The sequence below is a fragment of the Acanthopagrus latus genome, chromosome 11, assembly GCF_904848185.1.
Source record: "Acanthopagrus latus isolate v.2019 chromosome 11, fAcaLat1.1, whole genome shotgun sequence".
Lineage (NCBI taxonomy): Eukaryota > Metazoa > Chordata > Actinopteri > Spariformes > Sparidae > Acanthopagrus > Acanthopagrus latus.
The window spans coordinates 4,257,026-4,276,990 of NC_051049.1; the positions used below are offsets into that span (position 1 = coordinate 4,257,026).

At 41.8% G+C, this 19,965-nt stretch overlaps 1 protein-coding gene and 1 long non-coding RNA gene across 2 annotated transcripts; one reads left to right on the forward strand and one right to left on the reverse strand.

Annotated features, from left to right (window-relative positions):
• Window positions 1-1,497: 1,497 nt before the first annotated feature.
• Window positions 1,498-3,406, reverse strand: LOC119028289. The gene is made up of 3 exons (XR_005077657.1): window positions 2,987-3,406; window positions 2,738-2,819; window positions 1,498-2,124 (listed from the first exon to the last, which is right to left on the reverse strand). It is a non-coding gene; the product is annotated as an uncharacterized LOC119028289 (long non-coding RNA).
• Window positions 3,407-4,065: 659 nt separating this feature from the next.
• On the forward strand, window positions 4,066-7,581 carry barhl2 (BarH-like homeobox 2). Its single transcript, XM_037114093.1, has 3 exons — window positions 4,066-5,125; window positions 5,893-6,118; window positions 7,257-7,581. Exons 1-3 carry the CDS (start codon window positions 4,570-4,572, stop codon window positions 7,567-7,569), a joined length of 1,095 nt encoding a protein of 364 aa, XP_036969988.1. The 5' UTR covers window positions 4,066-4,569; the 3' UTR covers window positions 7,570-7,581.
• Window positions 7,582-19,965: the final 12,384 nt, after the last annotated feature.

The window sequence follows — 19,965 nt, forward strand, 5'->3', positions numbered from 1 at the left end:
AGATTAAGCGTGTGATATTTGCTGGAGCCAGATTTCTTCAAAACACATGAGACCTCTCTCCGCGTGCCCAGGTGTTAAAATGGTCTTGAAGTCTTGGGAAGAAAAATTTCACAGAGGTTCATTTTCACTTTTTTTTTTTCTCCTTCCAGTAAAAGTAAGTCGTCAGTGCAGCAGAGTGATTTGCACCAACATGGTTCCGAGACTTTAAAGGATTTGATATTTGGGATTGTGAATAATCCAGCGGAGCGAACATTTTATAAAGTACCCCGATGGAGGTTTGACAGTTGCCAGTTGCTCCATCTTCTGACACTTATTTTACCTTTTTAAAAAAAAAAATAAAATAAATAAATCATCTCCTGCTCAAACACTGACCACCGAAACAGAGGAGACTTCTGGGTGATACAGGTTTGATTACTCACTGTGATCTTCTGACTTTGCGCATACCCTCAGACAGCTCATCTCCCTTTTTTTTTTTTTTTTTTGCAGCTTTTTAATCAATGTAACTCCCTGACCATCTGTCAGAGGACAGCAGCAGCAGCAGCACTTTGATGGGACGGTCAGTCAGACATGAGACGGCGGCCCGGCACACACACATGCCACCGCTCTGCCACTTTCATGCCACAACAATATGAAAGCAATTAGTCAGCCCAGATTTGTCTCAGCTGTTCCCAATTTGAAACGTCCCCACAGAGAATTGAGAAAGAGAGAGAGAGAAAAAATACTATTTGTTTAAATTCAGTGTTTTCGTAAGCTAGTTCTGAATGGAGGAAATGCTGGTGTTAAAATGTGAGTTTTTTAAACGAAGATTTGTACGTTTAATTCCTGAAAATGTAAATTTTCTTGGTTTTAGTTTATCAAATATGTCAATTAGATCATCTGGATTATTTTATTTAGTAAAATAACTGTGATTGATTACAAACTCAATTTTGTTCACGGTAAATGTAACTTGATTTTTTTTGTCATTAAATGTTACAAACAGGAAATAATAAGCTGGACTTTGGAGTTAAATTGTCGTTTTTCTTGTTGTTTCCTGACATTTTTACTTTTAAAGGCAAAATTATGAAATATATCAATTTGAAAGATACTATAATTGAAGCTGTTTTTATATTTGATGCCATGTTTTAGAAAATTCCTGCCAAAAAAAAAAAAAACCCAATAACGAATCATTTTCCTGCTTGCATATTTTCGTCACAAGCAGTCTCCCATACGTCTCCTGATTGGATGATGATTTCATGACGTTGATCTTCATGTAATTAAAAAAAAAAGACAGACAGCCCTTTAGGTAATGAAGACGAGAACACAGGCTACAACTATCTTCTCTCTCAGTAAACTAATTTCAACCTTGACTCCATTTTCTTTCTTTCTTTTTTTTTTTAACTTGCTCTACACCTCCTCCTCCTCTTCCTCCTCCTCTTCCTCCTCTGTGCGGGTCCGGCGGTCCCGCAGCAGTGAACCCTCTCCCCCCCCCGCACTGATTGACAGTCTAAACGCGGGGTGTCTCTCTGTAAACGCTGCAATTGTGCAACCCAAAAGGTCGCCAGCGGTGAAGTGACAGCTTACACGCAAAGCCGCCGGAGAATCAATATGGTGCCAGCCACTGTTACACCGTCCCATCATCATCGACCATCAAGCTGATTCCCGATAAGACGAAACACTAACTGGTGGCGTTCAATGTCGCTCCTGCGGCGCCTTAAAGCCAATAAACGCGATTGATCGGCTGCTTGTCCGCAGCTGACTGACGCGTCCGGACACGAGACGCGAGCGTCGGACCGCGTTTTATTTTGAAAAGGCCTGATTATTGTTAATTGGGGCTTCCAGTGTGGAGACGGTGCGTGTTTCTTTAACATGTATCTGTTGCTCTCTGACTGCCACTCTGCTTCATTTCTGAGCTGCACCATAATACGGCTGACTGGTCGGTAATTATCTCCGAGTCCGTGTTAATTTAACATCAAGTCGGTGCTGCCGGGATGTGAAGTCGTCAGAGGGCAGCTGAGGCCTCCGGTTGGTTCCTGGATCCACCAGCACCGCTCGACCCGCAGACTCGGTTTTGTCGCCGCCTGGTGCTCAGACTGCGCCTGCGTCCCTGACGGAGCAGCCAGAGAGAGGAAGGAGCAGCGAGCATCACTGCGAGAGAAATAAAACAGCTTTATCCCGCATCACTGGAATAAATGCAACATCTGAGGACGTTTAACCGAAATAAACGTATTTAATTTATTCCCTGTAATGAATGATAAAAACTGAAAATGTCTATTTTTTTAATTCAAATGTTGAAAATGAAAATGTGAAGCGTTTTTTTTAAAAAATACATATTTATTTGTCCCAGAAACAAATAAATAAAACACTCAGTAATTAACGTTTTGTAACATGTGAATAATCAACATATTGAAAGCTTGTTAATTAGCTTGTTAGTGATTCGAAACATTTGACGTGTTAATTAAAAAAAAAAAGTTCAGGTTTTTTAATTTTCTGGTTTGAGTGAAGAGAATTAAAAAAAAAAAATCGACGAAATTATGTTTTTAAAAACTCTGACATTTTTATTTTAACAGCTCGAGGAAATAAAAATTCTCCTTTTATTTTTATAAATACAGATTTCATGAGAATGTGACGCATGCAAACAACAAATATACAGAATAAGGAAATGATGATAACAATAACAAATGTCGATATTTATATGATAAAGTCCCCGATGGCGTTTTTTTTTAAATGCATAAAGTGAAAGATTAAATAAGGAACAAACCTGCAAATCCAGATTTCCTCAACAACAGCATAAAATCTTCATCCGCCTCACGTCAGTAGTCATCGTCAGCAGTATCAACCTGCTGAAGAAGAAGAAGAAGAAGAAGAAGAAGAAGAAGAAGAAGAAGAAGAATTAAAAATAAACTAAACTCGTTGACAATTCGTCCTCTGATTCCGGTTGAAATGTAGAAAAAACTGTGCAGAAAAAGACGAAACATCCGTCTGAGACAAAGTGCACGCAGGATCTTACATTCGGCTCTCTGTGAGAAGTGGCAAGTTCCCCTGAACGCATCATCCCGGGGAGGAGAGCCGCGTGCACACACACATACAGGACCTGCAGCCTTCTTCCCCGCACGCCCCGCACATCTTCTCCCCTCCGATATCCGTCAAATCCACGTCGAGAAGAAGGAGGAAGAAGAAGAAGAAGAAGAAGAAGAGGGGGGAAAAAAGTGCTGAATTTTCTTACTACCTTTGAACGCTCATTAGCACCTCATAATTACTTTACTAATTAGGATGACATGGTTATTAACAGGATGCGCTGTCATGACAGTCACCAGCACTCCTCCTCCGCGCGCCTAAATATGCCGACCTTGCGGGTCTGAGAAGATGGATGGATGGATGCGTGACACCGCAAACCCCGCACATCAGGACAAGATCGTGGCCCTGAAATAGTAGTTTCTTGCTTTTTTCGAGACATTTTCTTCCCTCCCATTCAAAACCCGGTTTGAAATTTGACAGATTTAAGAAGTGGCATCAATCTCCCCCCCCCCTTTTTTTAAAGTATCACACACAGCTTATTAAAAGTTAAATAATATATATGTATATTCTTGAGAGAGTCAATAAACTTGTAGCTGGAATAGAAATAAGATATTTATAATAAAATCCTACCATCGTGCTGCAGCTGCTGGACTTTAAATCTGTTAAAATCTCATAATTTATTTTCTTCTTTCTTTCTTTTCCCTTCTCTATGTTGTTGTTTTCTCACGTCCTCATCTTTTCTGTCGCAGCTCGGATGCTTCATATATTAAAAAAAACCCTGTTTACATCTTGGCCTCGCAGCTCACGCATGTTTTTTTTAAATTTATTTTTTATTTCCTCCTCCTTTTTTTTTTTTTTTTTTTTTTAAAGAGCTATTCTCGAATTAAACTCAACTCAGTGGTCGGATCCAACTGTCTAGATAAAGAAACAACTCCCTGATTGGTGAGCTGCCGGAGCCGGTCAGGACGCGAGCCAATGGCGGAGGGCGTGGAAGGCTGGAGGAGGAGGAGGAGGAGGAGGGAGGAGGAGGAGGAGGGTGGAGGGAGGAGGAGGGAGAGAAAAAGGCGTCGAGTGTTTATTATAAAGGAGAAAATATTAATTCCCCCCTCGCCGTGGGCCGTGACGTCAGTATAGGAAGTCATTGTAGAGCAACACTGGAGCGATTAGCAGCAAAAAGGGGGAGCCTGATGTCGAGGAGTCAGCCCCATGTATATCTCTGTACACGCCTCAACTTTTAACACAAAGTTCAATATCCAAATACAAAAAGCGACGTGGACTACGCAGACCCACACTTTGCTCCCCGCATTGTCACTGAATGTAACATCTTTGGACCATCTGCGTGGATTTTTGTGTTTCTCTCCTGGGTTTTATCCTCCAACTCTCGTCTTTTTTTAATTTTATTTTTCATTTTTTTTTCCCGGTTTGGCTCCAGCTCAGAGTTAATTTTTTGTTTTGTTTTGTTTCTGTTTGTATGCGCTGACTTACTTTCTCCTTTTTGTTATTTCCCTGATTCGCGCCGGAAGGAGAAGCAATCTCACTCTGTTGTTATGAAGGCTCCATCCCTCCTTTCTTAACATGGAAGGATCCAGCGGGTCGAGTTTTGGGATAGACACTATTTTATCCAGCGCGTCTAACTCTGGTAACCCCGTGCTCATGAACGGAGATTTTCGGCTCGGCGACAGCAGGACAGCGGATTTCAGGAGCCAGGCAACCCCGTCACCATGCTCGGAGATAGACACGGTGGGAACGGCGCCCTCGTCCCCCATCTCGGTCACCATGGAGCACGCCGCCGATGCGCATCTGGTCCAGGACAGCCTTCAGCATCACCACCATCACCACAACCAGCCGCAGAGTTTGCCGCTGTCGCCTCAGCAGCAGCAGCCGCCGCTCGCCGGGGCCGGCTGCGCCCCGAGGACTGCCACCTCCTCGTTTCTAATCAAAGACATTTTGGGCGACAGCAAACCGCTGGCCGCCTGCGCACCTTACAGCACCAGCGTATCCTCACCCCACCACACGCCAAAACCAGAAAGTGCCACGGCTCCGGACGGCTTCAGGCCCAAGCTGGAACAGGACGAGAACAGGAGCAAGTTGGACAAAAGGGACGACATTCAGAGCGACATGAAATGCAACGGTAGGAGCTCGTCCACATGTTAACTGTGTAAAAGTCTCAGAACAGGAACCGCGTGGAGGAAGTTAGAGCGGCTTGATTTGTTTTACAGAGACGCAGAAACTCAAACAGAACCAGAACCGCGACCGGATCAGACTCATAACTATAATAATAATAATTAATATAATAATAATAATGATAAATGTCCCCCCCTCCCTCCCTGCTGTCTGACGCTTTGTCTCGCCTCCTTTATTAGTCTAATAGATGTGAAAACAGATGTAAAGCCCGGTGATTTTCCCGGTGCGCGCGCGCTCGGAGGGGCCTCCCTCGTGGGTCAATTAGAGAGATTATTGTTGTTCCTGGAGGGGGAAGATCACCGAGCACGGCGAAAACAGCTACAAATAGAGATGGATTGACGTATTGATTTCTCGTTTTCTGAAGCCCCCTCAAAAAAAAAAAAAAGAAAAGAAAAAGAAAAAAAAAAAAGAAAACTTCAGGTGACAAATACGCGTAAATTTCCTTTTTCTTATTTTTATTTATTGCTTCTCGCTTCTTCTTTTTTTTTTTTCTTTTTGTTGCTTTGGTGCCACACGTGTCACAGCAGAAGAATAACAATAATAATGATGATAAAAGTTTTCACTGCAGGTTTGAAGACTTTTAACCACACCTCAGTATGTTTATTGTGTTTTTATTTAAAGACGGACTGAGATTAAATTCGGGTCCATATTTCCCACACTCAGCCCCCCCACAGCTCCCCCGTTTATAATAATTCTCGCCCCCTTGTCGTTCAGGGACTAAAGAAGAGGGCGACCGGGAGATCTCCAGTAGCAGAGACAGTCCGCCGATGCGCACGAAAAAGCCTCGCAAAGCACGGACAGCCTTCACGGACCACCAGCTCAACCAGCTGGAGAGAAGCTTCGAGCGACAAAAATACCTCAGCGTGCAGGACCGCATGGACCTGGCCGCGGCTCTCAACCTGACAGACACACAAGTCAAGACCTGGTACCAAAACAGACGGTAGGTTAAAAAAAAAAACAAAACAAAAAACAAAACACTCACACACACTCACACACCATCGTTATTATCAACATCACAACACACACACACACACACACAGCTGATCCTGGTTCTGATTTATTAGAGGGATGATATGAAAACAAACCGGAACTCCATTTGGGAATTTCACAATTTAACAAAAAATATATTAACATGTGAAACACTCACTTCTTATTTATGTCACATTCATAAGACATGTTATTTATTTATTTATTTTTTACTTTATTATTATTATTATTATCATTCTTGTTTTCATTGCATTGTTTGACAGGCCTGTGTTCAGCTGCTGCTTCTGGTCTAATCCATGCAGACGCCGCTCAGAAGGCCATATGCAAAACTTTTAATTTAAATCGTCTCCGGAAGGCCCGCGGATTTTCTTGCATTTGTTATTCTATATAAATAAAGATATCTTTGATTTGATTTCGGCTGATGAATAAACACATGCGAGGCTGAGACACTGTGGCCAGATTCCAAAATAAAAGTCGTGTCTCGTGTCTGTCAGGAGAAAAAAAAAAAATGACATTACAAGTTTTCTTTAAAATCTCCTTTTTTTCTTATGGAGTTCTGCACGCTTGTTGACATCTTCAGTATATTTCTTACATTTTTGTTTTTAAAGACTCAATGCATGGATTTGATTATTGGAATATTAAAAATAAATGTGTGTGTATATATATATATATATATTGATTTTTCTTGCTTGCTGTTTTTTACACACACACACACAAAAATACTTTTTCACTCGCAGAACTTAATTTGAAATCTTTTGACATTTCACCTGCGACTCTTCAAAATAAAGCTCCTCTCGAACACGTCATCACAGAGCCTGTGTTAACTGTACAGGTGTGAGAGAAGAAGCAGCAGCAGACTTCTGGTTAAGTTTGGACCCTCATGAAGGAGTGTGTCTTCATATTTCCCCCCTATTATTATTTTTTCTTGCCTAATTAAACCTTAACCGTAAATTGGTGCCTGCAATAATTAGGGGGGTCTGTGCATACCAATTAAAGGAGCGGAGAGGAGGAGGGGGGCGTTTGGGGAATTAACAGGAGAGAACGAGCTGATTAAATAATTCATCTGTTGTATTTTGATCTGATTTTTCCAGGACGAAGTGGAAGAGGCAAACGGCGGTCGGATTAGAGCTCCTGGCTGAAGCAGGAAACTACTCGGCCTTACAGAGAATGTTCCCGTCGCCCTATTTCTACCACCCGAGCCTGCTGGGCACCGTGGACAGCACGACGGCAGCCGCTGCGGCCGCGGCCATGTACAGCAGTATGTACCGGACTCCTTCCGCGCCGCATCCCAGCCTCCAGAGACCTCTTGTCCCGAGGGTGCTCATTCATGGCCTTGGGCCGGGGGGGCAACCGGCGCTAAACCCCCTGTCTAACCCCATGCCCGGCACACCGCACCCGCGGTAAAAAGAAAAAAAAAACAAAAAACAAAAAAACACGAAACAAGAAACGAGAAAAGACGATGACCAGAACAACCTGGTTGAACACGTGATGTGAGTAACTGCATCGGAACCACATTGCAGGACTTGTTCTCTCCCCCCCTTAAAAAAAAGAGACCCATTTAAAGACATTTTACAGAAGTAAAGGAGGTATTTAATATTGGCCCCAGACAGCCTAAAAAGACTCTCTGTCCGGGCCGAGACAGAACCAGAACACAAGGACTGCTCATGTCTGATTGTTTGTTTGTTTGTCTTTTGTACAAATACACTTACATTAGCAAATAAACTTATAAAGTTTATTAGATGGAGAAGGAACGGAATGAATAAAGAAGTAATGATACTAATTGATTTTTTTTTTTTTTGCAGACGCTTCTATTGAAACTTCAAAACAAAACAAACCAAAAAAAAAAAACATTCTTTTTTTTTTCTTTTTACATTTTTCGCAAAACTTTTATACAGCAAGAAAAAAATATTCCAATCTATCAAAAGAAAAATTTAAATCCGGGAATATTTATCAAAATAAAAGCACTTAAATCTATTTTTTCAAATTCTAAAAAAAACACAACCCACCACTATTCTTTGTCTTTTACTTTGTTAACACATTAATATAGTGTATATATATATATTTATTGACATTTAACCATAATTACGATGCTGTCTAACACACACAGTCTCTGAAGACTGACAACATTTTTTATGACGTAAATGGATCAACGTAAATAATGAGTTATTTTGGGGGCATATGGTGTTTAAACTGGCTGATATTTAATTTAGCTTCAGTCGCAGTGAGGTCAGCTTTTCTCTCTTTACATTCGTGTGTACCGGCACATATACATATGGATGCGCAGCAGCAGCTGATTGGTGGAGGCGGTGGTGGGATGAATGGGTCCTGATGGGTAGAACTGGGAAATGTGGCCTTGGCTTAGCAGCTGTTCATGTGGGAGCGCACAGCAGACAATAAGCCGGAATTTCTCAGCGTGAGCGATCAGGCGCAAGGATCAGGAGGCGAAGAAGAAGAAGAAGAAGAAGAAGAAGAAGAAGAAGAAGAAGAAGAAGAAGAAGAAGAAGAAGAACCTGCTGATAATCTGCTCATTCTCAATAACCAATAGCCGGTAGTGAACTCGTTTCAGGAAGTTTTCAGGGGGAGAAATAATCTCCAGTGACCTCAGCGCGTATTATCATTATTATTATTATTATTATTATTTTCTCAGCGTCACGTCATTTAATTTTTGCGTCATCCATCTTTTTTATTTTTCCACCCCAAACTTTTATTTTTCATGTTTCTAAAAACATCTTCTCCTCCCTGTAAGACGCGTCTGTGCTGCGGCTGATCAGCCTCAGCAGCAAACACAGCTCGGGACCGAACAATTAAATGTTATGACAATACTTTGATTTTTTAAATTATTTTTCTATTTAGCCTTCTTATAAGAGCGCGCACACACGCACGCGCGCGCCCCGGGAGAATACGGCGTGGAGGCGCGCGGTGTGAATTAGCGCCTCGGGGCCCGTTTGTTTGGGTTTTTTTTCTTCTTCTCGTCTTTGAACCCATTTTCTTATTACAGTGAGCCAAATTGACCTTTTGCTGCTCTGCGAAACACGAGGAATGCACACAAACCTCCGCTCGCCGTGAACATTTCATCTTCTGCGTTTTTCCTCCTTGCGCTTTTATTTTAAACCCCGCTTCATTTTAAAGCTTTAATAATAATAATAATAATAATAATAATAATAATAATAATAATAATAATACGCGGTTCTGCTCAGCTCCACCACACACATGACAGCGGTGTCACTTTGCCAGCAGACGCAGGCTTAAGTTTATCTGTCTCTTAATGCTTTGGACACATGTTAATGTCGCCTGTTTAAGCCGCCCTGCTTGTCATTCCCTGCATGGACACCTCTCAGTCTGCTGGCATTTTTTTTTTTTTTTTTTGGAAAGGGCCATTACGCGCGGTTTTTTCCCTCCCTCTCTCCTCCATTTAACCAAAATTTGCCAAGGATGCCACGATTGTTATTATTATAATTATTGGCTAGCGCGTAATTACGCATCGCTCTTCATACATTCGCAGTAATTATAATTCTAAACACAGGATCCATTCTCGTTAAAAACAAAACAAAACAAACTAAAAGCCATCTCGGAGTTTGTGGATGAGCACCAGCGCGCTGTTTGGAGGATGAATCGCTTCTTTTTTTTTTTTTTTCTTGGCCTTTTCTGGAGAAAGATTGCGGAGAGCAGCTCTGGCCTATATCGCCAAAATGTTGGAAAATATTAGCCTACCATATTGACCCTACAGCCTCTCCCCATTACTGCAGTATATACTGCCGACGCACGTTGTTCATATGCATGACTTCTGCAGCATTATTTATTTATTGCACTCTGCGGGTGGGAGGGGCGGGGGTGTCGGCGGTTGTGCGGGCTGTTCCAATTCATTAATAATAGCCTAAGCCGTACAGCAGCACTGAATTAATAGGCTGCTACCGGCTCCTGCTACCTGGTAATTTTTTGGGCGTTGCTATAATCAGATTTTTTGTGTATGTGTGTGTTGTGTTTCTTTTTGTGTGTGTGTGTGTGTTGCGCTGAAAACAAAAGAGGTTTGAAGTGGGCCACAGTGCGTCTGAGTCCAACTGGCACCATTTGTAATTTAATTTATTATTATAATTATTATTACAGATGCAAGGGGAAAAAAAGAGGGAGAAAATATGTCAGCCGATACTAATATGAACGCGCAAAAACACGTCAGACACTTTTACGCACAGGAACGAGACGTTTCCTAATATGATTATAATTATTAAGATCTGGGCTAAAACTTCGTGTGATTTCGCTGCTGAGGCCAGTTTTTTTTTCTTTCTTTTTTAAGGGAGGGGGGGAGGAAGATGAGCAATACTTGAGAAAACACAATCACTGGTGGAAAAAGGGGAAAAAAAAGGGCAGCAGACTTGAATAAAGAGGATTAGGCCTTTTCTTTTACATGGCGCATATTATCCAGAACAGATGGGCTTTAGAGAGTCGTTTTCTTTTCCTCTTCTTGCCTCCAGGAACCTTGTTGGGCACTTTAATTGCCACTTTTTTTTTTCCAACTGATGTAATGGTGGGATATCTTTTTCATTACAATAATGAGGTAACACTTGCTCTCCTTGGCCTCTCATTATCACATCTCCTACATCACTCACTAAACACAAATTTAACCCCACCCCCTCCTCATGCCCAAAAAGAAAGATCTTGGTTAAGTTCTCCTATAGGTCTTGTACACTATCATCAACAGCTGCTGTCTACTGGGCCCCCCCCCCCCCCCCCAGTCTGTGTTGATGCGCCTTGTTTTCATTAAGAAGCCTGCAGGAGAATCTAATAGCTCGACCAACAGGCAGATTTCTATTTTTAAAAAAAGAAACATCAACTGATAGCTCCTGATGGAAGAGAAGCATCAGATGGACATATTGGGGGGGGGGGGGGGGTTATGTACCGGGCTGCTTTGCACACCAAATGCACTGATCACACTCCAAAAACACACACATAAAAAAATAAAAAAATAAATAAATAAAAAACAACCTCAGAGAAACTAGACTGAAGTGGTCAGCCTTGATATTTTCCTCAGCGGGCACTTCTTACTTTGACTTATTTTCCCCCGATCATCAGCGCTCCTTTTAAAAAATAAATAAACACCATAAACCTGAGAGTGTGCTTCCAATTTTCCAAATTTTCAACCCTTAAACTCTGAGTGTTAGCCTGTAGCTGCCTGCGAGGGGATGTTAGGAGCCGCAGTCTGGCTGCAACGTATTTTAAATAAACAGGCTGCGTACTGTATCCTCATGGTGTCACACTGAACAGCATCTGTGTGTGAAAGCTCTTCAATTATATTTAGTAGAAGGAAAAGAAAAGAAAAGAAAAAAAAAAGGGAAACCCCTGTCTCTTAGCATTAATTAGCATTCATTTTTTACTCTCAATGTAAATGCTAAAACATGTGCAGCCATGATGCAACATCACACTTGTTCAGGGAGGCGTTACGGACCACGAGAAGCACATTTTTAAAGCCCTCAGCCCACCTGAATATTATGCATTTAATTATTTACGTGGTTTCTAAATTTAAGTTATTTATACAAAAATAGCCGGAGCTCATCCAGACGACTTCTAAGCAGATAAAATAAGCAAAAACATGCATCAAATGCATAGAATTTGCCCAAAAAGCTATTTTTTGAAAATGTGCTGATATTATGATTTTATAACTCTTGGATGTGAAGAAAAGAAAAAAATCCATAACAGTTGCCTACGTGGTTTTATTCACGTTATTTTGCTATCCAAGATCCTAAAAGTGCAGCGAGGTCACGACTCTGCGACTGAAATACGTACAATTGATTATCAAAAAGAAGCTTCCCCTTCCTGTGCACACGGTTGCCATATTCTCTGACCTGGCAACATGCTACCTTCACTCCCTCTGTGTTCATATACCAAATTAGTGGCAGGAAGTATAAGCGATATAAAGTGCTATATAGCTTCCCCCCCCCCCAAGTAAAAGAAATGCTCTTAAAGTTTGGTTGTTAAGCGCACTGAGTACCCGGCGAGCAGACTTGTTGACACGGAGGCTGTAAGCCATCCACTTGTCATCTCATAAACACCCACCTCACGGCTGAGCCCAGACTAGCACGGACATCTGCAACAGTCCCGCTGAATGATGCCGTATCGCTGCGACATATCATAGTTTAAATGGCCTCATCATTTCAGCAAATCCAGCCAGTTTCCCTTCTCTCTTTTTGTCAAGTGACAGGACAGCTGATGGCAGAGAAGCTCCGCTACCTTTCAAGTTTCAACCAGGCGCCGTCACATGCGACCGCACAACCAAGAAGAAAAAAAGTCTGTCAGCAGTGATGTCAAAAGCTTCAGTTTTTACAGAGCAATTAGGGGTTTCATCACAGCGGAGTGATGTCAGGATTCATTACGGCTCGGCAACAGCTAATTGCTTCAAGGTTAAAGTAACAGATCTGACGGCATTATATTTTAAGTGACAGACTCAAATTCTGGTGGTGTTTCACAGAGCACAGCGCTGACATTAAGGGAGTGTGCTCAGGAGGATGGCGGCTGAGGAGGCAATTGAAATTACTGCACATTATGAAATGTGATTGGGTGGAGAAGCAGTGAGTCTCTGAGGAACATTATATATAGGGACTAGTGTTTGGGTTCTACCTCTGTAAGGGGAAACAAAGGACAGCGTTACATGTACTTTGAAAACATCCTTTCAAGTTCTCCACTCCTGAACTGTCTACGGGCCCTCGTGGGGATAAAGTATTGACCCATTATGTGAAACTGATGGAATATCTAATTTTTGTGTTGCTCAGCAGCTTCATCTGTTTGTGGTTCCCAACCCGCTTTACTCGTGACAGGTTTTTCATGAGGCAACATCTCTCAGGACCGTACGTCAGGGGTCGAGTCGTGTCAGCATCTCAGAGTCATTCGTTTCAATTTTGCTTTTGCATTTGACGATATAAGGAAATATTCTAGATTCAGCTTCTTTTCTATCTGCTCCGCCCCGCGATCATTTGTGGGGTTTCTGATCCTCAGGTCAGGGGTCATGTTTGTACCAACACATCCTCATACATGAAAGATTAAACAGTTTTGCGGATGACTCTAAAAACAACGAATGTAGATATCGGAGAGTACGTCAGCGACAGGCTACCAGACCTCATGGTCGACGTAAAAATAGTCCCAGCTCGGTTAAGTTTAGGTACCAACAAATATTAGTTAGGTTTAGGAAAGAATCATCGTCTGGGTTCAAATTAGTAAGTTTTTTGCTTTTTTCAAACCATATAAAGTAAATATGGATTGCACGATGAAATAGCAACAGAATAATGTAAATAATAAACAGGATAGCGTTAAGATCAGGTCCCTGAAAGACTCCAGTTTTCACTTATATTGGTTACAAAATCTCCCGGGAAACTTTAGGCTGACGTCTGATCCAGTCATTAAAGACTCAATGAATGAGTAAACTCTTCTTTTGTTCCTGTGTTGAGACTAGTTGATGCTCTCAGGAGTAACGATAATACTGCTTGGAAATGCTCGAGGGGGAAATGTTATCTGTGTCCACTTCTGCGTAAATTAGAAATAAATCAATGTTGAATGTTGTTTGACCCATCCATCAACCCCAATTCCTCCTTCCGTGGACTCTGTCGCTCTTTACACCGCGTCACCTGACTTCCTCCTTTGCTCCCATTATAATCACTAAATCCACTAGAGGTCGCCACCTAAGAACCAACGCACATTTGGGATGAAATGAGCTACTACATTGTCTGGATTATGAGCCTAAACTGTCAATAACGTTTACACTGACAATGCTAATGTGTTAGCATCATGTTGGTGTTTATATGGCAACCTGGACAATGTAACTCCAATGTTTAATCAATCTTCATTGGTATGACGCCAATTCACAACAAAAGTCATCTCATGAAACTTTCAAAATTAAGCACAACTAGACCATATTGGTTCATTTATTTCCAGAGACCAAGCACTCATCCAACAAGTGCCACGGCACGCCATGGCAACAGCGGCGGGAAAAAAAACTGCCTTTTACTAGGCAGAAACTGGACACGATGGCGGGCTGCAGATATCAGCCTCTTTAGCAGCTAAATGCTCCACTATGCTCACCAGCTAGCCGCTAATCTTGTCTAGTAATTTCATCATTTAGTGCTGGGCAGCTAGCGTACAGCAAGTTTTTTTTGCTTAAAACACCGCCTGCTGTGCTGAGTGGAAACAACGCTACGAGAGCGGTGAGACTGAAACCATCGACAATCAAAGCCAGCGAGCTGAAAGTTGCGATGAAATGCTGCAAAAAAAAAACCTGTTGGGAACTGCACTATTTTTCTGTGGATTCATCACTACAGGCAATCCCCTTTCACAATCAAGCAGTCTTCTGTGATCCATTGTTAATGTAAAATATTGATTATTGCTTTTTAAAGACATGGCAGCAGTGAGCATAAGCAGCAAAGAGCCTGGGCTTTAATCTGGGCTAAGCTAGCACCCTTGTATTTAGACCTTTTCATAACTTAATGACCCAATTTAAGAGAGAAATCGAATCTATTTGAGCAAAATGAATTATAGATCGGTGCATCCATGCCAGAGAGCCGCCGGAGTCATTTCTTTCAAATGAGCAGTTGTTTACCCTTGGCTTTTTCCTCCTCTTGTAGTAGAATACCTGATCCTTTGAACTGATTGTTTGTTTAACCGCTGCTGGGAATCAAGAATCCCCGAGGTCTGAGTAAGTGTTGATCTAAGGTTGGATTTGAAATAGCCTAATGAGGAACTCTTTGGATAATTAGTGATAGCTGGGATGCTTGTGGATAATTTGAGTGCTTCGCCACCCTGTATGAGCAAGACGACGGGGAGGAGGGCGGATGATGAAAGAACAGAAAGATCAGGGTTAATGAAAATTAGCATGTCAAGTTAGTCCCTACCTCTGTGTTTTCTCTTTTCTTTTTTTTTTCTTCCTTTCCTCTTTTGTTCTTCTTAAGATGCATTATTGTTGATGTAATGGAACAATTAGCGGTGTGGTTCATGGCAGGGATAAGGTGCCGCTGCTGGGGAGGACCGCCGCTGCTGGAACTAGAACTAACGCTGCGGTAATTAGAGTCGGGGAGGTGTCTAGTGGTGAGGTCCAGCAGGAAATGAGGAGGTGGCACAGGGCCTATGGGGAGAGAAAAGCAGTCCCCCTTCTGTGCCCACTCGGTAGACTGTGGGAGACCACAAACAAGAGCTGTGCCCAGTTCAGACGATCATACAAGTTTGGACTGGTCTGGACTAAACCGCCAGTAATTCTGCTTGTGATAGATTTCACAGGCGATTCCGTGGTGTTGGTGTGATTGTGTGTGTCAACACACAGCTCTGACCAGCGTTAGTAAAGATTTATATGTCTTTTATAAGCCAAGAGTTATTATATGTTGTCATGTTTCATTATTCAAGTCTGTTAAAACTTAAAAATAGTGTAATCCAGTCCAGTTGCCAAAATAAAATGTTGGCAGTTAAAGTTTCAGCAAATCACTGATATGTTCACATTTATACGTGCCACATGTACGATTTAGACATGTTTACAAAATTCATATCACGTTCACGTAACATGTTTATGACCTGGCTTTCATATTGGAAGGTGGAGGAGATGGTGATGGAGTAAAGCCTGGTGAGAAGGCTGTTAGTCCAACATCTGTGAACGTGACCCCACTGGATATTTTTACGGTGGAGGTGGTGGTGGAGTTAATGGTGAGAAGACGGGCCGAGCCGCTGACCGCAGTTCTAGACTGTGTTTCGATATTTGTAAGTGTGACAACGCTGACATCCCGAGACAATTTCTAGCCACGTACCAAACATGTCACGCCATGTTTGTGGCGACAAAAACATATATTTTAAGCCCGAACATGATCTTTTACTCGCCCTAACCGATTGGTCTTTGTGCCTAAACCTAACCAGACAGTAAACACAGCATCAAAACCATATAAATCTGAAGAATTGAATGTAAAGACATGTTGGTGGAGGTTTGCTGGGTGATTTTTATGTCTTTCTAAGGCAACAGTTGTCATTTATTGTCATTATTCAAGCTACGTTACGTCTATTAAAGTACAACAGTGTTTACATACGGTGATGAATTTGCTCCTGAGACCGTCGTAAAAGAACTGTTGAAATAAAAATCAACACCGTGTTGTAACAATAAACAACATTCAGAGAAGCAGCAGAAGAATTCTTGTCCAAACAGAACCAGAGCTGGATCTGATTTCACATCAGGACCAAGCAGAGGTGATGCTGCTCACCTCATTTCAATCGCCTTGTTTGTTTTTGTTTTGCATCACAAGAATCAGCAACGAGTGCTTCCTGGAGGTTGTGTTGTGGCGCAGTTAATTACATTTTTAAATTAAAGCCGTCTCCAGATCAGCTCTGTGAAGAGCGGCATGGAGCGCAGCACCGGGTGTGAAGAGAACGACTGATAGGAGTTCACAAGAACCTACGTCGTGCAAGCACGGGCCTGCCGAGTGGTGAAATGTGATTAGGGGCTTGCGCTAAGCACCGCTCGGCCCTCTCACAACTCCAGCGCTGCAGGCTGCAGGGCCCAGGATGCGAGCTGATTGGCGCCACGCTTCGTGACATTTCACAACCGTCATCTCCTGCAAGAATCAGGAACGGCTGCATTTTCTCACACATGCATATGCAGACATATGTCAGTGTCTCCTACACATTAAGTGGTGAGAAACACGGGGAAAAAAAAAATGCGTGTGCATAAACAAGTGGCATTTGCTAAAGGTGTTGCTAAATGGATCAGGAAGGAGAAGATCACCAGGGAAGTCAGATTGCTTCATTGAAGCAGTTACTGTGTTTTTTATCGCCGGCGGGTGGAAATAAACAGAGCTTTTCCAGGGACAAAACTGGTCTTTCTCTGCATTAACTATGGCTATGGGCTTTTTATAAGGTTATCTTCCCCACAGCCACACAAAGCAGCTACCCCCCTAGTTGAAGCGATTTGCTGTTCACAATGCCTCAGCTTAACCAGCTAGGTCAGGTCAAGTTGACTCAGACAATAGGGACTTTAGTGTCTCACCCACAGCACAGAGTGTCGCAGAAACAAAGCAGCTCGCTGCAAGTGGAGCAAACATTTCATGAAGTCGTGGCCTCAGTCTATAAATGTCTGTTCTAATCTGCGAGTTCTCATCAAGCAGACCTTTCATCTGTTTTGGTTTTTTTTTTCAGACTTTGTTGAGCAAAAATAAATAAATAAAAAAAAAATAAAATCAATAATTGGCAAAATATCACACCACATTACTTTCTTATGCCAAATTCGTTTTATGATTTGGAATCTGCAGAGAATATTTCTCAAGCTTTTCAACCGTTGTTGTGTTATTGTTGTGAGCTTTGCCATGAAAGTCTTGAAATCGTTCATTAAATATGACTCCCACGAGGAAATCGTACGATATATATTGATATTGCTTTACACAATTCTGTTCTCCTGTGAAACATTCAGAGTTTTTCATGTTCACGTTTTAACCGATAATGAATTATATTTTATAGTATGTCAACAAAAACACCCACAGATCTTTTCTTCTGTTAGAGCTGGAAACATCATGGTTACACATGATGAAATCAAGATGTTTGATTTCACATATTTATTAAAAATCCCATGAATAAGTTGAACACCAGATATTAAGAAAAAACTGTATCGTCAAACTTAAAATTTCAGTGGATTCGTGCTGAGCTCAGCTGGTACAGTGTTTTTAAAGAGCTGCGAGGGAAATAAAAAACTTCCACTGTGAGTATTATTGTGAAGTTAACCTGTGTAATATTTTGTCTTATCAATATCGTGATGCTGGGCAGAGAAGGAAACGTTTGGAAACGTTTTTTCATACGTCCAAGTACGTCCAAGTTACTGAAAATACCCATTTCACATGTGATATTTTACTTTTACCACTGAATTTTTTCTTCCCATATGAAAACATGTAAAATTCAGATGTGAAGAAGTGCAATTATGGGATTTTGTTTGCATTGTTTTGTTTCTACGTGTGAAAAAAAAGCCGAGCACACAAATCAGTGTGAGCGAGTCACATGTGAAAATGTTTATTGAAAAGTTTTTACAAGTGAATGAAGCCGTTCACTTGAAAAAGTGAGATGAAAAAAGTAAAAAATGTCCTGTTTACATGAGACATTATGTTCTTTTCAGTTGTGAAAATACTCAATTTGGGTATGAAATTGTAATTTTGACATGTAAAAAGACAAATTTCACATGATAAACTTCATGTCTTTGGGTTTTAGACCGAAGGCTGTAGACAACAAGACATTTAAATCTGTCAGCTTGGATTCTGGGAAACTGTAATGTGCATTATTCACCATTATCTGTCAGTTTAAAGACCCAAAATATGAATCAATTCTACAAAATACCACTGAGCAGATGAATCAATAATGACAGTAACTGTTTATTACAGCCTTAAAGCAGATAAACGACTCGAGTTATCAAACCCTACACAGACAGAAACTGTGTTTTTGTTGTGTGACCTTTAGGTTTCTCAGCACATACAGACAATATAATATGATGACAGGTTGCCATTCACTGTCACTGATCCACCCCTCTGAAACGACTGGGGGAGAGGCCCAATTATAACCTAACATATGTGCGATAATGGGGAGATAATTGCACGGTCTCCACAATACCAATTTCAAGACCCAGCAGCCAACTCTCCGCTCAGCTGCGGCATGAAAAATACATCTCAGCTCGCTCATTCCAGCCCCAAGAACACCGCGAAGCCAGCCTCCAGTCGTCGATCCAATATACATATACAGCAGCTACGATATCAGGTAAGAAATGGAGCTGAAACTCCAGTAATATCACCGTGTCTCAATGCAGATATTCAAAGAAGATTCCCTGCCACACATCACAGTCTGAGGCTGTATACGTTGGACATACTTTATGGATGTGCGCGTCAACAACCCACAAGGAATATGAAAAAAAAAAAAAAAGAGAAAGAAATCATATACAAAAGGTCTCCCGGCAGCGCACACGATGGCATATAGCGGGAGACGAACATCTGATTTGTCACATTTGAAACGTTAATGTTTAAACCAAAAGGAAGAGCACACAGTAATGTGTTCATTCATCTGCATAAACACCACCTGTCCCGGCGCAGACAACTCCTCAAGCAGCGAAAGTTTAGTGGCAAGCCTGCGCGCGAGCCAATCAGTGGGGGCCCAGCTGTGGTTTTCGCGAACCCGTAGCGTTTTCAAGTGTCAGAAAGCGCTCTGAGTACTGTTGGTGGTGCTAGAGAGAGAGAATACTTTCATTTCATGTCATCCGCCAGCGAGACGAATAGGCGACACGATAACAAAAAGAAAACAGGGTGTGCTATCACGATTGACATCCAAAGGTAATTTATGCTGGCCCTTTATTTACTCACGCGGCTCCCGTATACACTCTGAGAGCTGCTCTTGAAGGCTAATTTGGAGCATATTTGGCATATCGCAGGCCCTCTCTCCTTAAGAATTTCCATCATTTGTCTCAGGCATGAGCAATGTGTTATCAAAAATCCTAGAACAGCATTGATCACCTCGCCTTTTCTTTTCTTTCTTTTTTTTTTTTTATTGTTATCATCCCTGGAACAGCTCCTTAGTGCCAAAGCTTTTGTTTGTTTTGTTTTGTTTTTTTTTTTCCTCCTGTTGTTTTTTCCTACACTGATACTAGAACAATACTGTCAGTTTCTGTCTCCACTTCTCTCCAAAAGTGGAACGTGGCATGTTCCTCAAGTCGTATCTGTAATGAAAAGGAAAGCTTGCCTCACATGACACCTCTTCAGCTGCATGGGAGGGACAAAGCTTGTAGTTTGTTTTGATGGTTAAAGAGGGGATGGCATCTGGCATCGT

Excerpts from the sequence above, each read along its gene's own strand:
- barhl2 (XM_037114093.1), top strand. The coding sequence starts at position 4,570 with ATGGAAGGATCCAGCGGGTCGAGTTTTGGGATAGACACTATTTTATCC. Across the intron at positions 5,126-5,892 it reads GAGCGACATGAAATGCAACG|GGACTAAAGAAGAGGGCGAC; the intron begins GTAGGAGCTCGT and ends CTTGTCGTTCAG. Across the intron at positions 6,119-7,256 it reads ACCTGGTACCAAAACAGACG|GACGAAGTGGAAGAGGCAAA; the intron begins GTAGGTTAAAAA and ends TGATTTTTCCAG.